This window comes from Molothrus aeneus, chromosome 27, assembly GCF_037042795.1.
Source record: "Molothrus aeneus isolate 106 chromosome 27, BPBGC_Maene_1.0, whole genome shotgun sequence".
Taxonomy (NCBI): Eukaryota; Metazoa; Chordata; class Aves; order Passeriformes; family Icteridae; genus Molothrus; species Molothrus aeneus.
In genome coordinates, this window is record NC_089672.1 from 2,392,263 (window position 1) to 2,407,656 (window position 15,394).

General features: G+C 51.4%; 1 protein-coding gene across 1 annotated transcript in view; it reads left to right on the forward strand.

Moving 5' to 3' along the window:
• The first annotated feature begins 14,815 nt into the window (after nucleotides 1-14,815).
• The window catches only part of MLLT1 (MLLT1 super elongation complex subunit), a 33,604-nt gene continuing 33,025 nt past the window's right edge, over nucleotides 14,816-15,394 (forward strand). Inside the window, exon 1 of the mRNA XM_066566279.1 lies at nucleotides 14,816-14,945. Coding sequence (XP_066422376.1) covers nucleotides 14,934-14,945 — 12 coding nt within the window. The 5' untranslated portion in view covers nucleotides 14,816-14,933. The remainder of the gene's footprint in view (nucleotides 14,946-15,394) is intronic.

Genomic DNA, 15,394 nt, shown 5'->3' on the forward strand with positions numbered 1-15,394 from the left:
CAGGTTGTCCCTGCTGCTGCTCTCTCAGCCATGGGACACTCTCCTGTTCCCTAAACCTTGCTGCTCACAGTGCCAGGCTGAGCCTTATGCTGGGTCTGGGTCCTGGCCCAGCCTGCAGGGACTGTCCCTGAGGGTGGCTCCCTGCAAAGCAGCCACACCAAGGGAATGTCATTCCAGGCAGCATTTTTGGGCTCTGGCGAGTAAAGCAACAGCAGAAGCACTCTGGATTTTATCTCCGGGGGGAAAGTGAGGGGCAGCGCCTTCTGCCACGGCTGCGGCCGCCTCGTGGCTCCCTCTGCAATGGTCCCCAGGGCCACTAGATGGCAAATTTGGCTCATGAACCCCGAGCAATATTTCTTCCTGGGGGAGAAATACCTTGCCATGGACTGGACTCCCAGGCCTGGTCCCTCTGTTCTCTGGGTTTAGATATGGGAATCCACAAAATCAGAGGGTTTTGGGAAAGCTGCTAAAGGCATCTGCTGCCTGAGATGTGAGAGCTGCTAAAGGCATCTTCTCATTGTTATAACCACGTAATGAGGCTGAAAAATCAAACAGCTCAAGGCAGTTCCACAGCAGTCCCGTCCCGTTTGTGACTTGCAAAGAGCCCCTGGCCAGCGATAGTCAGACACCCCTCCTGCAGCACGGCCACCCCTCAGACACCTGCACAAGGTGCAGGGCACTGGGACCTCGCATCTCCAGCCTGTGCATGCCCCTGGCTGCCCATCCTGGTGCCCATCCAGTCTCTTTGCCTCTTTGTCTCCCCTGCGTGCCACCACTCCCACCTCTCCCCTCATCACCCCGTCTCCCTTTCGCTGACCCTCCCTGCCTCTCTCCCCCTTCCTCACCCTTTCCCCGGCCCATCATCACATTCTTCCCCAGCCTATTAATAACTTCTGGGCAATTGCACCGGGTCCCCGCTGGGCCCGGCCCCGCCGCCGCCGCCGCTGGCCCTGAACGCGCCGGCAGCAAGTTCAAAAGTGCAGCGGGGCTTTCACAGCCCCCAGCCCCGTCAGGGGGTGGAGGAGCTGCTTCCAAAGGAAAGGCGGCGTTGCCAGGGAGCCCCTGGCACAGGAAAAGGGGGTCACCTTCACCTCCGGCAGGAGCCGCAGGGATGGACGGGCGCCAGCAGCCCCGCGGCTGGGGATGAAGGGCTGGGGGATGAAGGGGATGAAGGGGATGAAGGGCTGGGGGATGAAGGGCAGGGGGGATGAAGGGGATGAAGGGCTGTGGGGATGAAGGGCTGGGGGATGAAGGGGATGAAGGGCTGGGGGATGAAGGGCAGGGGGGATGAAGGGGATGAAGGGCTGTGGGGATGAAGGGCTGGGGGATGAAGGGGATGAAGGGCTGGGGGATGAAGGGGATGAAGGGCTGGGGGGGATGAAGGAGATGAAGGGCTGGGGGATGAAGGGGATGAAGGGCTGGGGGGATGAAGGGCTGGGGGATGAAGGGCTGTGGGGATGAAGGGCTGGGGGATGAAGGGCTGGGGAATGAAGGGCTGGGGAATGAAGGGCTGGGGAATGAAGGGCTGGGGGGATGAAGGGCTGGGGGATGAAAGGGATGAAGGGTTGGGGGATGAAGGGCTGTGGGGATGAAGGGCTGGGGGATGAAAGGGATGAAGGATTGGGGGATGAAGGGCTGTGGGGATGAAGGGCTGTGGGGATGAAGGGCTGTGGGGATGAAGGGCTGGGGGATGAAAGGGATGAAGGATTGGGGGATGAAGGGCTGGGGGATGAAGGGTTGGGGGATGAAGGGCTGTGGGGATGAAGGGCTGGGGGGATGAAGGGCTGGGGGATGAAGGGCTGGGGGATGAAGGGCTGGGGGGATGAAGGGCTGGGGGATGAAAGGGATGAAGGGTTGGGGGATGAAGGGCTGGGGGATGAAGGGTTGGGGATGAAGGGCTGGGGGATGAAGGGCTGGGGGATGAAGGGCTGGGGGATGAAGGGCTGGGGGATGAAGGGCTGGGGGGATGAAGGGTTGGGGGATGAAAGGGATGAAGGGTTGGGGGATGAAGGGCTGGGCCAGGGGCGAGCAGGGCTAATTGGCCACCTCCGGCCAGGCAGCCCCGGTGGGATGCTCGGCCTCAGTGGCCAAATCCCCCCGTGCAGTATGGAAATAAGGGAGGTGTCTGCCGGGAGAACAATGTTGCTGCAGTTGAGTGACTGTAACAGGCCCCGATGACAGCCGGGGCCGCGTTAAAAATGCCTATTCAAGCAGATCAAGACATTGAGAGGCCTCGTGGGGATCTGAAACCCTCAGGGATTTCTGGATGAGGCCAGAAGCTGAATCCCCAGCCCTGGGAACCTGCGGGAAGGGAAAAAAAAAAAAAAAAAAAAAAAAAAAAAGAGAGAGAGAAAAGAAAAGAAACCCACAAAGCAGCTTTAAAAGGGCTGCAGTGCCCGAGGCTGGGCCTCCTGCTCCGAGCAGGGCTGCAGCCTGAGAAAGCAAAGCAGCCCCAAAAGCAGCCTGTGACGGTGGTCTGGGCATCCCCAGAGCTGCACAGGGTTATCTGAGGCTGGGTTTGCACCTCCAAAATGCCCCCAGGCTGCTGGGGATGCTCTGTCCTTCCTGCCAGGGAGGCACGGCTGCAGTCTGTGGGGCAGAGCGGACAAACACCCCTAAAAGCTGGCAGGGGGACAAGGGATGGCCAGAACTATGAATGAGGAGCTCCTCAGGGGGTGAGAGGCTGCAGTGGGCCCTTCTTGACACCCTGGGGAGCTGTGAGGGCTCCCTGGGCCATGTGGGTGTGACAGGCGTGACACCAGCTGAGCACAGGACAGGAGGACCTGCAAACCTCTGGGCTGGGACTGGCCAAAAAGAAACCTCTCCTTAATTTTGCCACATCATGTCCCTGCTTTGGTTCTCCACTGCAGCATAAACCACAAAAAAGAGAGGCAAGAGAAGGAGTGGGAATGAGGAAGAGGATGGAGGCTGCTCCTGTCAGCTGATGCCAGATTAAAGAGGTTGGGAAACAACAGCATCAGTTGAGTCTGTTTGGTGGAATTGCAAAACAAATGAAAGAAAAACGTTGATAAGGCACCAGTCCTGCAGCATCAAGGATTAACATTTACCTGTTCTGCTGCACCAGTTGCCTCCTGCTGTTTCAGATTCCCAGGATTTGGCTGGCAGACTGGAAACTTTTCAAGGCAGAGTGATTTATCTGTAAAAGATATTGCACATTCAAGAACCTGCATAAATAATGCAAAAGTAATTAATAATAACTCAGTCCCTGCTCTTAGCAGTGCCAGGAAAAGAAATTGCTTCACTGGAGTGTCACTTATGCCTTTTGGAAAAGATCTTTATTTGTAAAGTGTCTCAGAGAGAAGGGACAGGGTAGTTTTGAAACAGGGAGTGGATGTCACAAAGTCCTGGGATTTTAGTGCCAGCCTGGCAATCTTCAGGACTGACTTAGAGTCAGGTGAAACCAACATTGGTTTTATGTTTAGTTTTAATCTCCCACGGCTGCAGCCAAAAGTTTGAACACAAAGGGCTGAGAAACCCAGGAAGGAAAGAGATAAGCTCCAAGAATTATTACTTTTAAAAGTCCTGTCCATTCAACTCTCAGTGTAACTTTGGAGGTTTGACACAGGATTTCCTTTTTTTTTTTTTTGGTTCCTCATTGTTTTCCTTACATCCTTGCTGTCTCCTTTGACAAAATGAACCATAAATTACAGGATTTCATAGATATTGCTGGCTGTTCTGGGCAGGTGGAAGCTATCAGGTGCTGACTAGCTGACAGGGAATATTGTCACTATATTCCAGGGAATGCTCTGTCACTTTTTGTTTTTGCAGGGTGTCCTTCTGTCTGATCTGCACCCACAGCCAGGACTGGGCTTGACCAGGGATCACAGAGATTTGGGGAAGGAGAAGCACAGCCATTACCTGGGAAAATAAACCAGCTGACCAAAAAATGAGGTTTTAATCAAAAGATCAAATAATCTCTTCAGCTGTTTCTATAAACCCCTGTGGTTTGGTTCCACTTGGGAAGACATTCTCACTGCTGCTGGCAGAAGAAAAACAAGCAGCTCCCTTCTGTCTGGCAAAGTGGTTTGAATATCAAAATACCTAAAATGGCAGGATTAATTTTTCTGTGCCTTCCCATTACAGCTCAAAATGTGGTTTCAATTAGGGTCAGTCTGCACTTTTTTTTTTTGGTTCACTTTCTATGAACATTCATTTGCTTCTGTCCCTATTTTTGCAGAGGTTCTTCACAGATGTGTTCAAACATAAAACTGGACTGTCCTGAAATGTCCCACTTTGCTTCTTTGGCACCAATATTTTACAAAAGGTAAAGATTTACCTGAAATGCTGAAATATTCAACATTAAGTTGTGCATGGGGTTATAATTTCACAATCTGCTGTGGATGCTGCATTTATTTAGATAGGCCTTCAACAAGAGACCAGCTGTCTCAGCTTCCTGAAATGTTTAAGCATATGTTTAATTTTAAGAATATGAATAATTCTATTGATATCAATGGCACTTACACTTAAGAATATATTTTGCTGAGCTGGAGCAAGGAATAGTGCCATGTAATGCCAATAAAGTGCAAATTTCAATATCTCACTAAGTGCTTTCTGGGACCAATTTAAAAATTAATCAATGAAGATCTGTCTTGTGAAAATGCAGGAATTAATATATGTGAGAGTTTGCTGTTTGCTATCCTAATATTGCCAAGTATTAACTTCCACCAAAGCACTGACAAGTGAAATCAGCCCCAAATCTGTGAAACAGAGCAAAAATGGCAACAAGTTGCATGTGTTGTTCATCATGAATCATCCTATCAGGCTTCACGATTTGCCCATGTAACATTAAATAACATTTACCATCCTTACAGGCAGACAAAGATACAGATTAATTCCAATTAAGATTTGGAATCAGATGATCTTTAAGGTCCCTTCCGAGCCAAACTCTCTCAGGGATGCACAGGGTGGGATGTTTGGGGTGTGTGTGCAGAATCAGGAGTTGGACTCATGGTCCTTGTGGGTCTCTTCCAATTTGGGACATTGTGTGATTCTATGAATCTTAGTGTTTAAAATATCACAGAGCAAAGGGTCAAAAATACCATAATTTTCTTCTTTCTGCCTCTTACCCACCACAAAACATTTTTATGAGGATCAAATAAAAATTTCCAGCCACAAACACTTCAGCCGTTTGGATTTGCCCTCATAATTTTACTCCTCACAAGTTCAACACCCCTGACATTGCCTGTGACCTACAGAGACCTGGGCCATGCCCCTCTTCCCCTGGGATGGTGTCACCAAATAAAAAACTTTATATCCATATGCAAATGATTGCTGTTTTCAAGCTGTTCCCCAGCGACCTCACACCCTGCTCAGACTGTGCAGGAATATGTTTCCCACATATGTCAGATGTTTTGTGACACATTTCACACGGATTTAAAATAGATCTCCTGGCCTATAAAAATGCCCAGGCACCCAAACCGAGCAGCCTGCACCTGCAGTGTTTGCAGAGTGCACTTCCAAAACTTGTGTGAAATGGGTCTAAATGGATTGTAGCTTTCATCCAGCTTAAATATTGATGGTTTATAACTTTATAAGTGCAGTGGATCCACTCATGGGAGGGTGTTACCTGGTTTATTTGATGGCTGAGTAACAAAGGGAAAGAATTTGTTACAGCTTTGCTTCCACAGTGACAGCTCTGAATCCTCCCTGTGTTGGTCAAAACAGGGTTTGTCACATGTGTTTGTCACTTTATATTCCAGCCTGACTCCCTTGAAACTGCATTGGCTGTGCTTTTATGCAACAAAATCCAGCTCCGGGGTGTTTGAGATGTGCCACGCTGCTAAAAAATGGCTTTGCTGCAATCAGGGGCACTCCTGTCTCACAGGTAACGATGGCACTGATAAAGCTGAAGTTTCAGTGGGCTGAATTTCAGCATGGCAGTGCCAGCCAAATGCCCTGAGTCACAGCACGTTGGCATAGCCCCCACTGCAGCGTGGGGCACTATCTGAGCTGGCACGGTACCTGAGCCAGGTAGAGCAGGGGTCATTTGCATGCATTTGCATATGTGGCAACCCCTCCTGCAGTTGCTGTGCAGACAGGTGAAAGCTCTTTTTACACCATTCCAGAAAAAAACAGTTTAGTGGAATCTATTATGGGAGCAGATGACCCAGAACCCACTAAAAACATCAGAAATTCTTAATAATTTCATTCAATCCCAGAATTATTCGAATGGCTCAGATCATTGAGTCCAGCCACTAACCCAGCAGCACCACCACTTAAACCATGTCCCCAGGAGTCAAATCCAAAGTTTTTTGAACACTTCCAGCAATGGTGATTCCACCACTGCCCTGGGCAGCCCATTCCAATGCTTTACAACCCTTTCTGTGAGGAAATTTTCCCAATATCCAACCTCAGCCTCCACTGGGCAAACTTGAGGCTGTTTTTTGCCCTGTTCCTTGTTCCCTGAGAGCAGAGCCCAACCCCTGCATGGCTGCACTCTCCTGTCAGGGAGTTGTGGAGAACCAGGAGGTTCCCCCTGAGCCTCCTTTTCTCCAGGCTGAGGTTTGGAATGCTACAGGCTCTGAAGAAGAGCTCCAGGAGCTCTGGTTTTGTCTCACAATGTGCTCTGAGTGCAGAGAGCATCACACAGCACCAGGCTGGGGATCCACTGCCCTTGGAAAACACCAGTGGCTCTCAAAGCCACCAGGCTGAATTCCTGGGGCTGGAAAGAGCAGAAACACCAGTGCCAAGAGGAAAAGGCTCCACACAAGATGAGAAGAATTCAGGATGCCCAGAAGCAGGGCAAGCATGAGGATGCAGCCACTGGAGCGCCACCTTAGAGCCCCAGGAAACTGCCAGCTCTGGGAGGGCCTTGGGAGAGGTTCTGGCTCTGTATTTGTAGAATCATGGAATGGTTTGGGTTGGAAGGGACTTTAAAGCCCATCCAGTGCCATCCCTGCCATGGGCAGGGACACCTCCCACTGTCCCAAGTTGCTCCAAGCCCCACCCAAACTGGATTTGGACACTTCCAGGGATGGGGCAGCCACAGCCAATCCCTACTCACTTTTTGGGCTCTTCAGCCCAGAACACAGCTCAGAACAGGGTTAGACTTTGGTCTGGTTAGACTGTGGTGCTGGTCAGACTTCTCTACTGATCTCCTTCTGTCATGTACTATTTTTCAAGCTATTTTTTCTCCCTCATCTGGTATTTTTCAGTAGCCTGAAGGGTTACCCTGCCGAGGGTGACAGTCCCCAGTCACAAGGTGGCCTCTCTCCCAGCACATGGGCACCTTTCAAAGACTTTGGCAGCCCTGTGCAGAGCAGCCAGGGATTTCAGCAGTGAATCTCCCTCCCTCCCTGCCATTGTCCCACAATTGTGTTTGCTCCAGGGGCCACATGAGGTGCCTGGGTCCATCCCGGTGCCAGCAGTTTGTATTCAGCCTGGCACAAATCCAGCTGGTGAGATTCTCCCCGTGGCAGGTCTGGCCAGCTCTGGCAGCACCAGGCTGTTCCATCACTTGGCCAAAGCTGAGCCCTGTGTGCAGAGCACCAGGGGAAGGCTGTTGGGATCTTTAGCTCTTCTCAGAGTGACCCCAAGAAGAGCTCCAAAGTCTCTTTCCCCAGCCTGACACTCGAAGAAGGAGTCAGGGCTCTTCATTTCTCGGTCTCAAGGTTGTTTATTGTGTCTTATCTGTAAAATTCTTTCTCCTGTCCTGTTGAGATCTGCTCAGCAAGACAGTCCAGGCACTCTGCCTGCCCCCAGGGCAGGGTTATGTGTTTATACTAAAAACTACAAGTACAATGTTTACAATTATTTTCCAATACCCATCATCTATGTTAGACACTGAGCTTCTACTCTAAACCAATCCCAAAGTGCCACCATCACAGCAGAAGATGGAGGCCAAGAAGAAGAAGGAGCAAGGCTGGACACACCCAGTTCCCTCCATCTTGCCCCCTGAATCCCCATACCAAAAACCCCAAAATCTACTTTTCCACCCCATGATAACTTCACTGTTATTCTACCTAAACTGTTGTGGCTGCTGATCTTCATACAAGGTTGGTGATTTGCTCCATGGGTCATAATCAAACCCCCAGGTGTTCTGGGCTCTGTGCCAGGGTCTCTGAGCCCCTGGCAGGGCTCTTGGCAGTCCAGGACAGCCAGGGGGATGTCCTGGGTTCCCACAGAAGGCGGCCTCACCTCAATAGCCAGCAGGCAAGGATTGATGGGTGTCACTTCAGCAGCCCATTATAATGCCAAGCTCACCTTTGGTGTTAATGAGGCCCCTTCATTAAGAGCCTGGAGCAGAGGGGTCAGGGGCTGAATAGTGACAGGCTCCTTTCTCCCCCAGCAGAGAAGCTGGTGCTGCTCATTCAGAACTGGGTCACGTTGATGGGGCAGTTCCAGGACGCTTGTGCTGCCCATGTTGCATCTGCAAGGGATGTGATGTGTTTGGGACTATTCATCTGGCTCTTTTCACCAGCACTAAATACCCAGAAAGAATAAAATAAATTCTCATTGTGTTCCCACTTACTAAGAAAATTTTCCCTCTTCCTTCTGGTTCGGGGGGTTATTGTACATTTAAATCCTTCTGCGTTTTTCAGTAGCTATAGCATGCTATAATTTAGATTTTCCTCGGGCACAAAAGAACTTAGTTAAGCTAAACTGCATTACAGTGTGGGTTGGGTTTTTTTTTACAAAGTCCTTCATTAATAAGGAGCTAAAGAATTTCCAAGCTGTCTGTAATTTTTCCCAGATGCAGCTAGTAGCTGCTAGGAGTATCTTTTTGGCAATCAGAGTTTTTGGTTATTAACAATCTGGGCTTTTGCTACACTCCACCAGTGTTAAATATGTTCTGTGAACGCTGCAGTGTGGAGTGTGAACTGCAGAAGGGGAAGGCAGACACCAGGCAAAAGAAAATCATTTTTCAGAAGAATAAACACTGCTGGGGTTCACAGCTGATTGAAACAGGATTCCCTGCAGGGATCCCAGTGTTGATTAACAAACCAGGAGCCAGCGTGGCTGCAGCCCTCACTCACAGCTTCTCCCTGTCACCCTGAGGTGACCCTGTGCCAGACACAGAGCAGAGCAGCACCCAGGTCCCCCCAGAGAAACCAAATCCTCCCTCAGCTTCAGGTTCAGGACATTTTCAGAGGCAGCACACAAGGAGGTGTTGTTGTGGTGGGCAAAGCCTTGGTCCACGCCAGGAGAAAGATCTCTGCCCCTTCTTAATTAGATATCACCAATTCTGGGTTTCAGCTGCAGATTTGCTCATCCTGGGAACACCACAGAGCACTTGGCTCTTGGGGGTGCTTTGCAGAAGTGGGTGAAGGCCACTGTAATCATTTTGCAGCTGTCAGAGAAGGCAGTGAAGTCACTGACATATCCAGAACCTGAGGATCTTTCCACTCAAGCATACTGCACAAAGTGGAAGAGTGAATTTTCTCAGACAAACCCTGCTCAAATGTGAGGTTTGTGTCCTAATCTCTAAATCCTTTAGAGCTATTACAAGATGATAATTTTCCTGCACTGCCTGATTCTTTCCGTGCTGGAATCAGCCTTGCTTGTTTTCTGGCTGGTGTCCAAGCCACTCAGAGCCCAGTCTGACCACAGAAGTCGTGGTCTTCAGTGCAAGAGTGGAAGCAGAGAAGGCTGCAACTAAATTAGTAATGAGAAAATAATAATGAATGATGAAAAACAGTGAAACAAACTTGTTTCTCCAGAGACAGGAAGGGCAAGCCACAAGCACAGACATATGAAACCATGACAGGGACTTGCAGTCAATGTACAGTTGATGTACAGCCCACCTCACAGTGAGGGATGTTAAACCTACAGGAGAGAACTTCTGCTGGAAAAGGAGCAATTCAGGCACCTTGGGCTGCATGAGGATGGTCTGGAGGGGCTGCTGGGGAGGGTGGGGGCTGTGTGTGAGGGGCTCAGTGTGTTCCTGCAGAGAAAGGAGCCAGGGGAGGCAAGAGATGCCTCGAGGGGCAGTTTTGTTTTCAGCTGCTCAGATGATCCCAAGAGCTGGGTGGGCCCTGCCAGTCTGGTGGCACAAGGGACACCTGAGCATGGGCTGCTCTGGCAGGACTTTACCCACCAGGACTCACCTGATCTCAGTGCCCCAGCTGCTGCCTCTTTGCTCACATTCCCCAGGAACAGCCACGTTCAAGCACCTGTGTGTGCACAGGAAGGAGGGAGAAAGATCATCTGCTGCTCAGATCATCCCAAGAGCTGGGTGGGCCCTGCCAGTCTGGTGGCTGCAGGGACACTGAGCATGGGCTGCTCTGGCAGGAATTTACCCACCAGGACTCACCTGATCTCAGCACTCCAGTTTCTGCCTCTTTGCTCACACTCCCCAGGAACAGCCATGTTCAAGCACCCAAGTGTGCACAGGCAGGAGGGAAAAAGATCATCAGCTGCTCAGATGGTCCCAAGAGCTGGGTGGGCTCTGCCAGTCTGGTGGCTGCAGGGACACCTGAGTGTGGCCTGCTCTGGCAGGAATTTACCCACCAGGACTCACCTGATCTCAGCACTCCAGTTGCTGCCTCTTTGCTCACACTCCCCAGGAACAGCCACGTTCAAGCATCCAAGTGTGCACAGGCAGGAGAGAGAAAGAATGTGTTGTCCTTTCCCAGGGCTGGAACCTGGGAAAACACCCCCGAAATCTTTCCCATCCCTGGCCAAGGCAGGGATAAGTGCAGTGCAAAGTCTTTTTTCCACTTTATTTTCCATCATCCCCAACTCTCACGGGACAGAACCAGCCCTTGGCATGGTCCCCTACCATAGGCCAAGCCAGATTAAACACACACCTTTCAGTCTGAGACAAGGATCTTTGAGGCAAGACTCTGGAAAGGAAAATAAAATTAAAAAAAAAAAAAACACCCAAACAAAAATGAAGGAGAGCTGTCGTGTCTCATTTGCATATTTGAATATGCAAATAAGGGCTGCTTCTTATCCATTGGCACTGGCCCTACTGTAGATGGCAGCAGTACAGCAGATCTCTGCCAGCATCCAGTGCCACAAAGAAAAACGCTAATTGGATTTGCAGACGCTTATTGCAAAGCCCAGAAGTTGCTGGAATAGGTATAAAGAACCAGGAGCTCAGCCCACGGCTGCCTCGGGTGCGAAGGCACTCGGCTGACAGCTCGTTAGCTTGAGATCTCCCTGCAAAATGAGGAGTTTGGAGAAGCCTGGATGGCTGCTGGCTCTGGCATCCCCAAAACTCCCAAAGAGCCTGGCAAATTTTCTACCCTTGGCTGCGATTTTTTTCTTTTTTTTTTCTTTTTGAGGGGAGCTTGAAAAGAAAATCGGGGTGGGTTTGATCAGTGCTTGTGCTGGAAAGAGTTCAGGCTGGGAACTGCTAGCAGAGCAAAGGCTGGTTCTAGGAATTTCTCTCCTTGAGTGTTTTTGCAGTTGAATGTAAAGAGCCACCCCAGCACATTTGAAATGAATCCGTTCACGCCACTTCATCAAATATCCTGAGCTGGAAGGGATCCACAGGGATCAGCAAAGTCCAGCTCCAACTGCTTGTCCCAGCTGCAGAGAGTGCTTGGAGCACCAGGTGGTGCTTACCCCAAATGGGACACCCCAAATTGTTCAGTAAAAATGTGGTTTAATGCCCAATTATTGGGCTGCTAGAGAAGCTGAGGCACCTGGCTCTGGGTTTCCCATCTTGGAAGTGTCTCCAAGCTCTTGCTCAGATCCTGCCCCTGAAAGCTGGAGGAGTGACCCATGTCCAAACCAGAAGTGGGATGGAAGCTGTGTCCTGCACTCAGGGAGAGCACAAAAACAACCATCAACACCAGGCTGGGCAAAAATAAAAGCATGGAAAAATTTCCATTGAGGGAAATTAAAACAAAAAGCAAATTCTAATGATGTTTCAGAGGAAGAAACAGGGAATTTTTCAAGGAAAATCTCACGGTTCTGGTGTGTCTGAACAACATCTCTTGCACAAGGTGGAAATTCAGCAGAGCAAGAGCAAACTTGGGAAAGATGAAGACATTCCCAGGAAATATTCAGCCCTGGGAGCACGTAACCACCAAGGACTGTGATGAGGCTGTGAGTGAATAGCCAAGATGTGGAGGTAGAAAATAAAAAGATTTAGACCCGAGAGTCACGTGCATGGGAATAATGTCCACAATTAAAGATATCAATGAGAACTCCCAGAGAAAGAGGCCCTTTCTCAGTGGAGAAGAAAAGGCACTGTCCAAGGAGATGTCTCTTGGGACTGCATCAGACAGAAACATGGAAAATTAAAACCAGAGCACTTCAAGCAACCCAAATCAGGCTCTTTTTTTGTTGTTGTTGTTGTTAACTGAAGCGATGAAGCATTTTGCTTGGCTAATATCCTCTCTCAGGTTGATGAGGTAAAGTGGCTCTTTAGAACGATTTGGGAACCGATTAATCCTTGCCTGTGGCGATCAGGCAGCGGCACACAAGAGTTATTGGCTAACACGGGGGGGTTTTCGGCTGCCTCGCAGAGATCAACAAACTGTTTCAAACGGGAAAGTTGCGCGGAGAAAAATTCCGAGCGAGTTCGCTCGGTAACGGTCACCAATCGCGTTTGTAAAGATTTTGCTGAGTTGTTTTAGGGCTGGTAAAATTGAGAGCTGTAAGTTGTCGTTTAAAATTCTAAAAGAAAAAAAAAAAATGGATAAAACTCTCCCCGGGAGGGAGAGAGAGGGAGGAGAGGGGGAAGGAAGGCGGGAAGGGAACGGCAGGGGAATGAGGGACAAAGGGGAGAAGTGAGGGGGAAATGGGAACTGAGAGGAAATGTGGAGGCTGAGGGGAAGAATGAGGGGAAAAGGAGAAAAAGTAAGGGGAAAATGAGCGAGAGTGAGGGGAAAAAGGAAAGAAACTGAGGGGAAAATGAGGGAAAGTGAGGGGGGAAAGGAGAAAAACTGAGGGGAAAATGAGGGAGAATGAGGGGGAAAAGGAGAGAAAGTGAGGGGAAAATGAGGGAGAATGAGGGGGAAAAGGAGAGAAACTGAGAGGAAAACGAGGGAAAGTGAGGGGAAAATGGAGAGAAAGTGAGGGGAAAATGAGGGAGAATGAGGGAAAAAAAGGAGAGAAACTGAAGGGAAAATGAGGGGGAGAAGGAGAGAAACTGAGGGGAAAATGAGGGAGAAAAAGGAAAGAAACTGAGAGGAAAATGAGGGACAGTGAGGAGAAAATGGAGAGAAAGTGAGGGGGAAATGAGGGAGAGTGAGGGGAAAAATGAGAGAAACTGAGGGGAAAATGAGGGAAAGTGAGGGGAAAAAGGAGAGAAACTGAGAGGAAAACGAGGGAAAGTGAGGGGAAAATGGAGAGAAAGTGAGGGGAAAATGAGAGACAGTGAAAAGAGGAAACTGAGGGGCAAAATGAAGGGGACTGAGGGGAAAAAATGAGGGGAATGAGGGTGACAGAGAGGAAATGAGGAAGACTGAGGGGGGAAATCTGGGAGACTGAGGGGAAAAAATGAGGAAGACCAAAGGGAAAAGGAGATAAACTGAGGGAAATGAGGGAGACTTCGGGGGGGAAATGTGCGAGACAAGGGGGAAATGTAAACTTAAGAGGAAATGTGGGAGATTGAGGGGGGAAAGGAAAGAAAATGAGGGGAAAATGAGAAAAAATGAGGGAAAATGAGAGAGAGTGGGGGGAAAGGAGAGAAGCTGAAAGAGAGATTGAGGGAGAAAATAAGAGAAAACATGGGATACTGCAAGGAAAATAGAAAATGAGGGGGACTGAGGAGAAAAGGAGCGAGAATGAGGGGGGAATGAGAGAAACTGAAAGAAAATGAGGGAGACCAAGGGAAAAAGAGTGAAAGAGAGAAAGGAGCAAAACAGAAAGAAAAAGGAGGAACACCAAGAGTAAAATGGAAACTGAAAGAAAATGTGGGAGATGGATGGGAGAAATGAGGGAGACTGAGAGGAAAAGGAAAGAAATTGAAAGGAAATGAGAGGGTGGGCAATTGAAACGAGAGAGCAAAGGAAAAATGAGGGAGAACAAGGGAGAATAAAGGAGTGAGGGAAAACGGGGGAGATCGAGAGCAAATGAGAGAAACTGAGGGGAAACGAGAGATAGGCAGGAGTAAAAGGGGAGCGCTGAGGGAAAAAGAAAGACGAGGGGAAAAATGAGACAGGGGAACGTGACGGAGACAAGGAGAGAAAAAAGGCGCAGGAAGGAGCGAGGCTGCGGAGAACAAGGCGAGCCCTGCCCGGCCATCCTGGGCTATCGGGACCTGCGGCTTCCCTCGTTCCCCCTTGTTCCCACCTCATTCGTGTCGGGAATTAACACACCGCCGGGGGAAACGTGGACCGAGGGCGGGATGGGAGGAGAAGGGGCGGGATGGCGCGGCCGGGAGCACACGGCGAGGCCCACACACCTGCTCCCCGTGTTGGCTGTGCACTAAGAGGACCACCGGGGGGAACAGAAGCGGGGACAGCACCGGGACGGCGGCCGGAGCGGAGCGGCCGCCACATCGCCCCACACATCGCCCCACACGGGGCTGGGGGGGGGGGGGGGGGGGGGGGCGGCCGGACCGCGCTCCCGCCCCCCGCCTGACCCACCGCGCCGGCCCCGCCTACGGGCCCGCCCACTCCGCATCCCGCCCGCCGCTCATTGGTGGATACGCCTGTCCATCAAGAGGAGGGGGCGGGGCCGCGCCCCGCGGCGTGCGGCGCGCGGGCATTGGCGGCGCGCGGGGGCCGCTGTGGCGCTGAGGCGGTTTCCGGTTCCGCGGGGCGGGCGCGGGGCTGGCGCTGCCTGTGAGTGACACACAATGAGGCGGGCGGCGGGGCCGTGAGGGGCCGCGACCGAGCAGGCGGCGGCCGAGGCGGTGGGGAGGGGGGTGGGGGGGACGGACAGAGCGGCTTCGCTCGTGGACTGAGCGGGGGAAGATATTCTCTACCCCCCCCGCCCCGCCGACCGGGCAGCGAAACCGCCGCGGCGGCGGGAGCGAGCGAGCGGGGCCCGCGGCGCTGCTGTGCCCAGCCATGGACAATCAGGTGAGGGGAGCGGCCGCGCCGCGCTGCCGGAGGGGTGGGGCGGTGCCGCCCCCCCCTCAGAGAGGGGGGCACGTAGGGGAGGGACCCCCGGGAATGGGCCCTGAATGGGGGGGGCACCTCTGTCCTCGGGAAGGGGGGGCTGGGTGGCATCGCCCCCCTTTGGGGGGGTATATCTGCTCCTCACACCCTCTTTGGGGGGCACACCTCCTCTCAACCCCTCATTTTGGGGGGGTACATGTCCTCTCCACACCCTTTAAAGGGGACACCTTCTCCCCATTCTCTTTGGGGGGGGCACACCTCCTCCCTAGTCGCTTTTGGGGGGGACACATCTCGTCAGTCCCATTTGGGGGGCACACCTCCTCCTACCCACACCCTGTTGCAGGGACACATCTCCTCTCCAATCCCGTTTGGGCGGCACAGGTCCTCCTCACACCCCTTTGTGGGGGCTC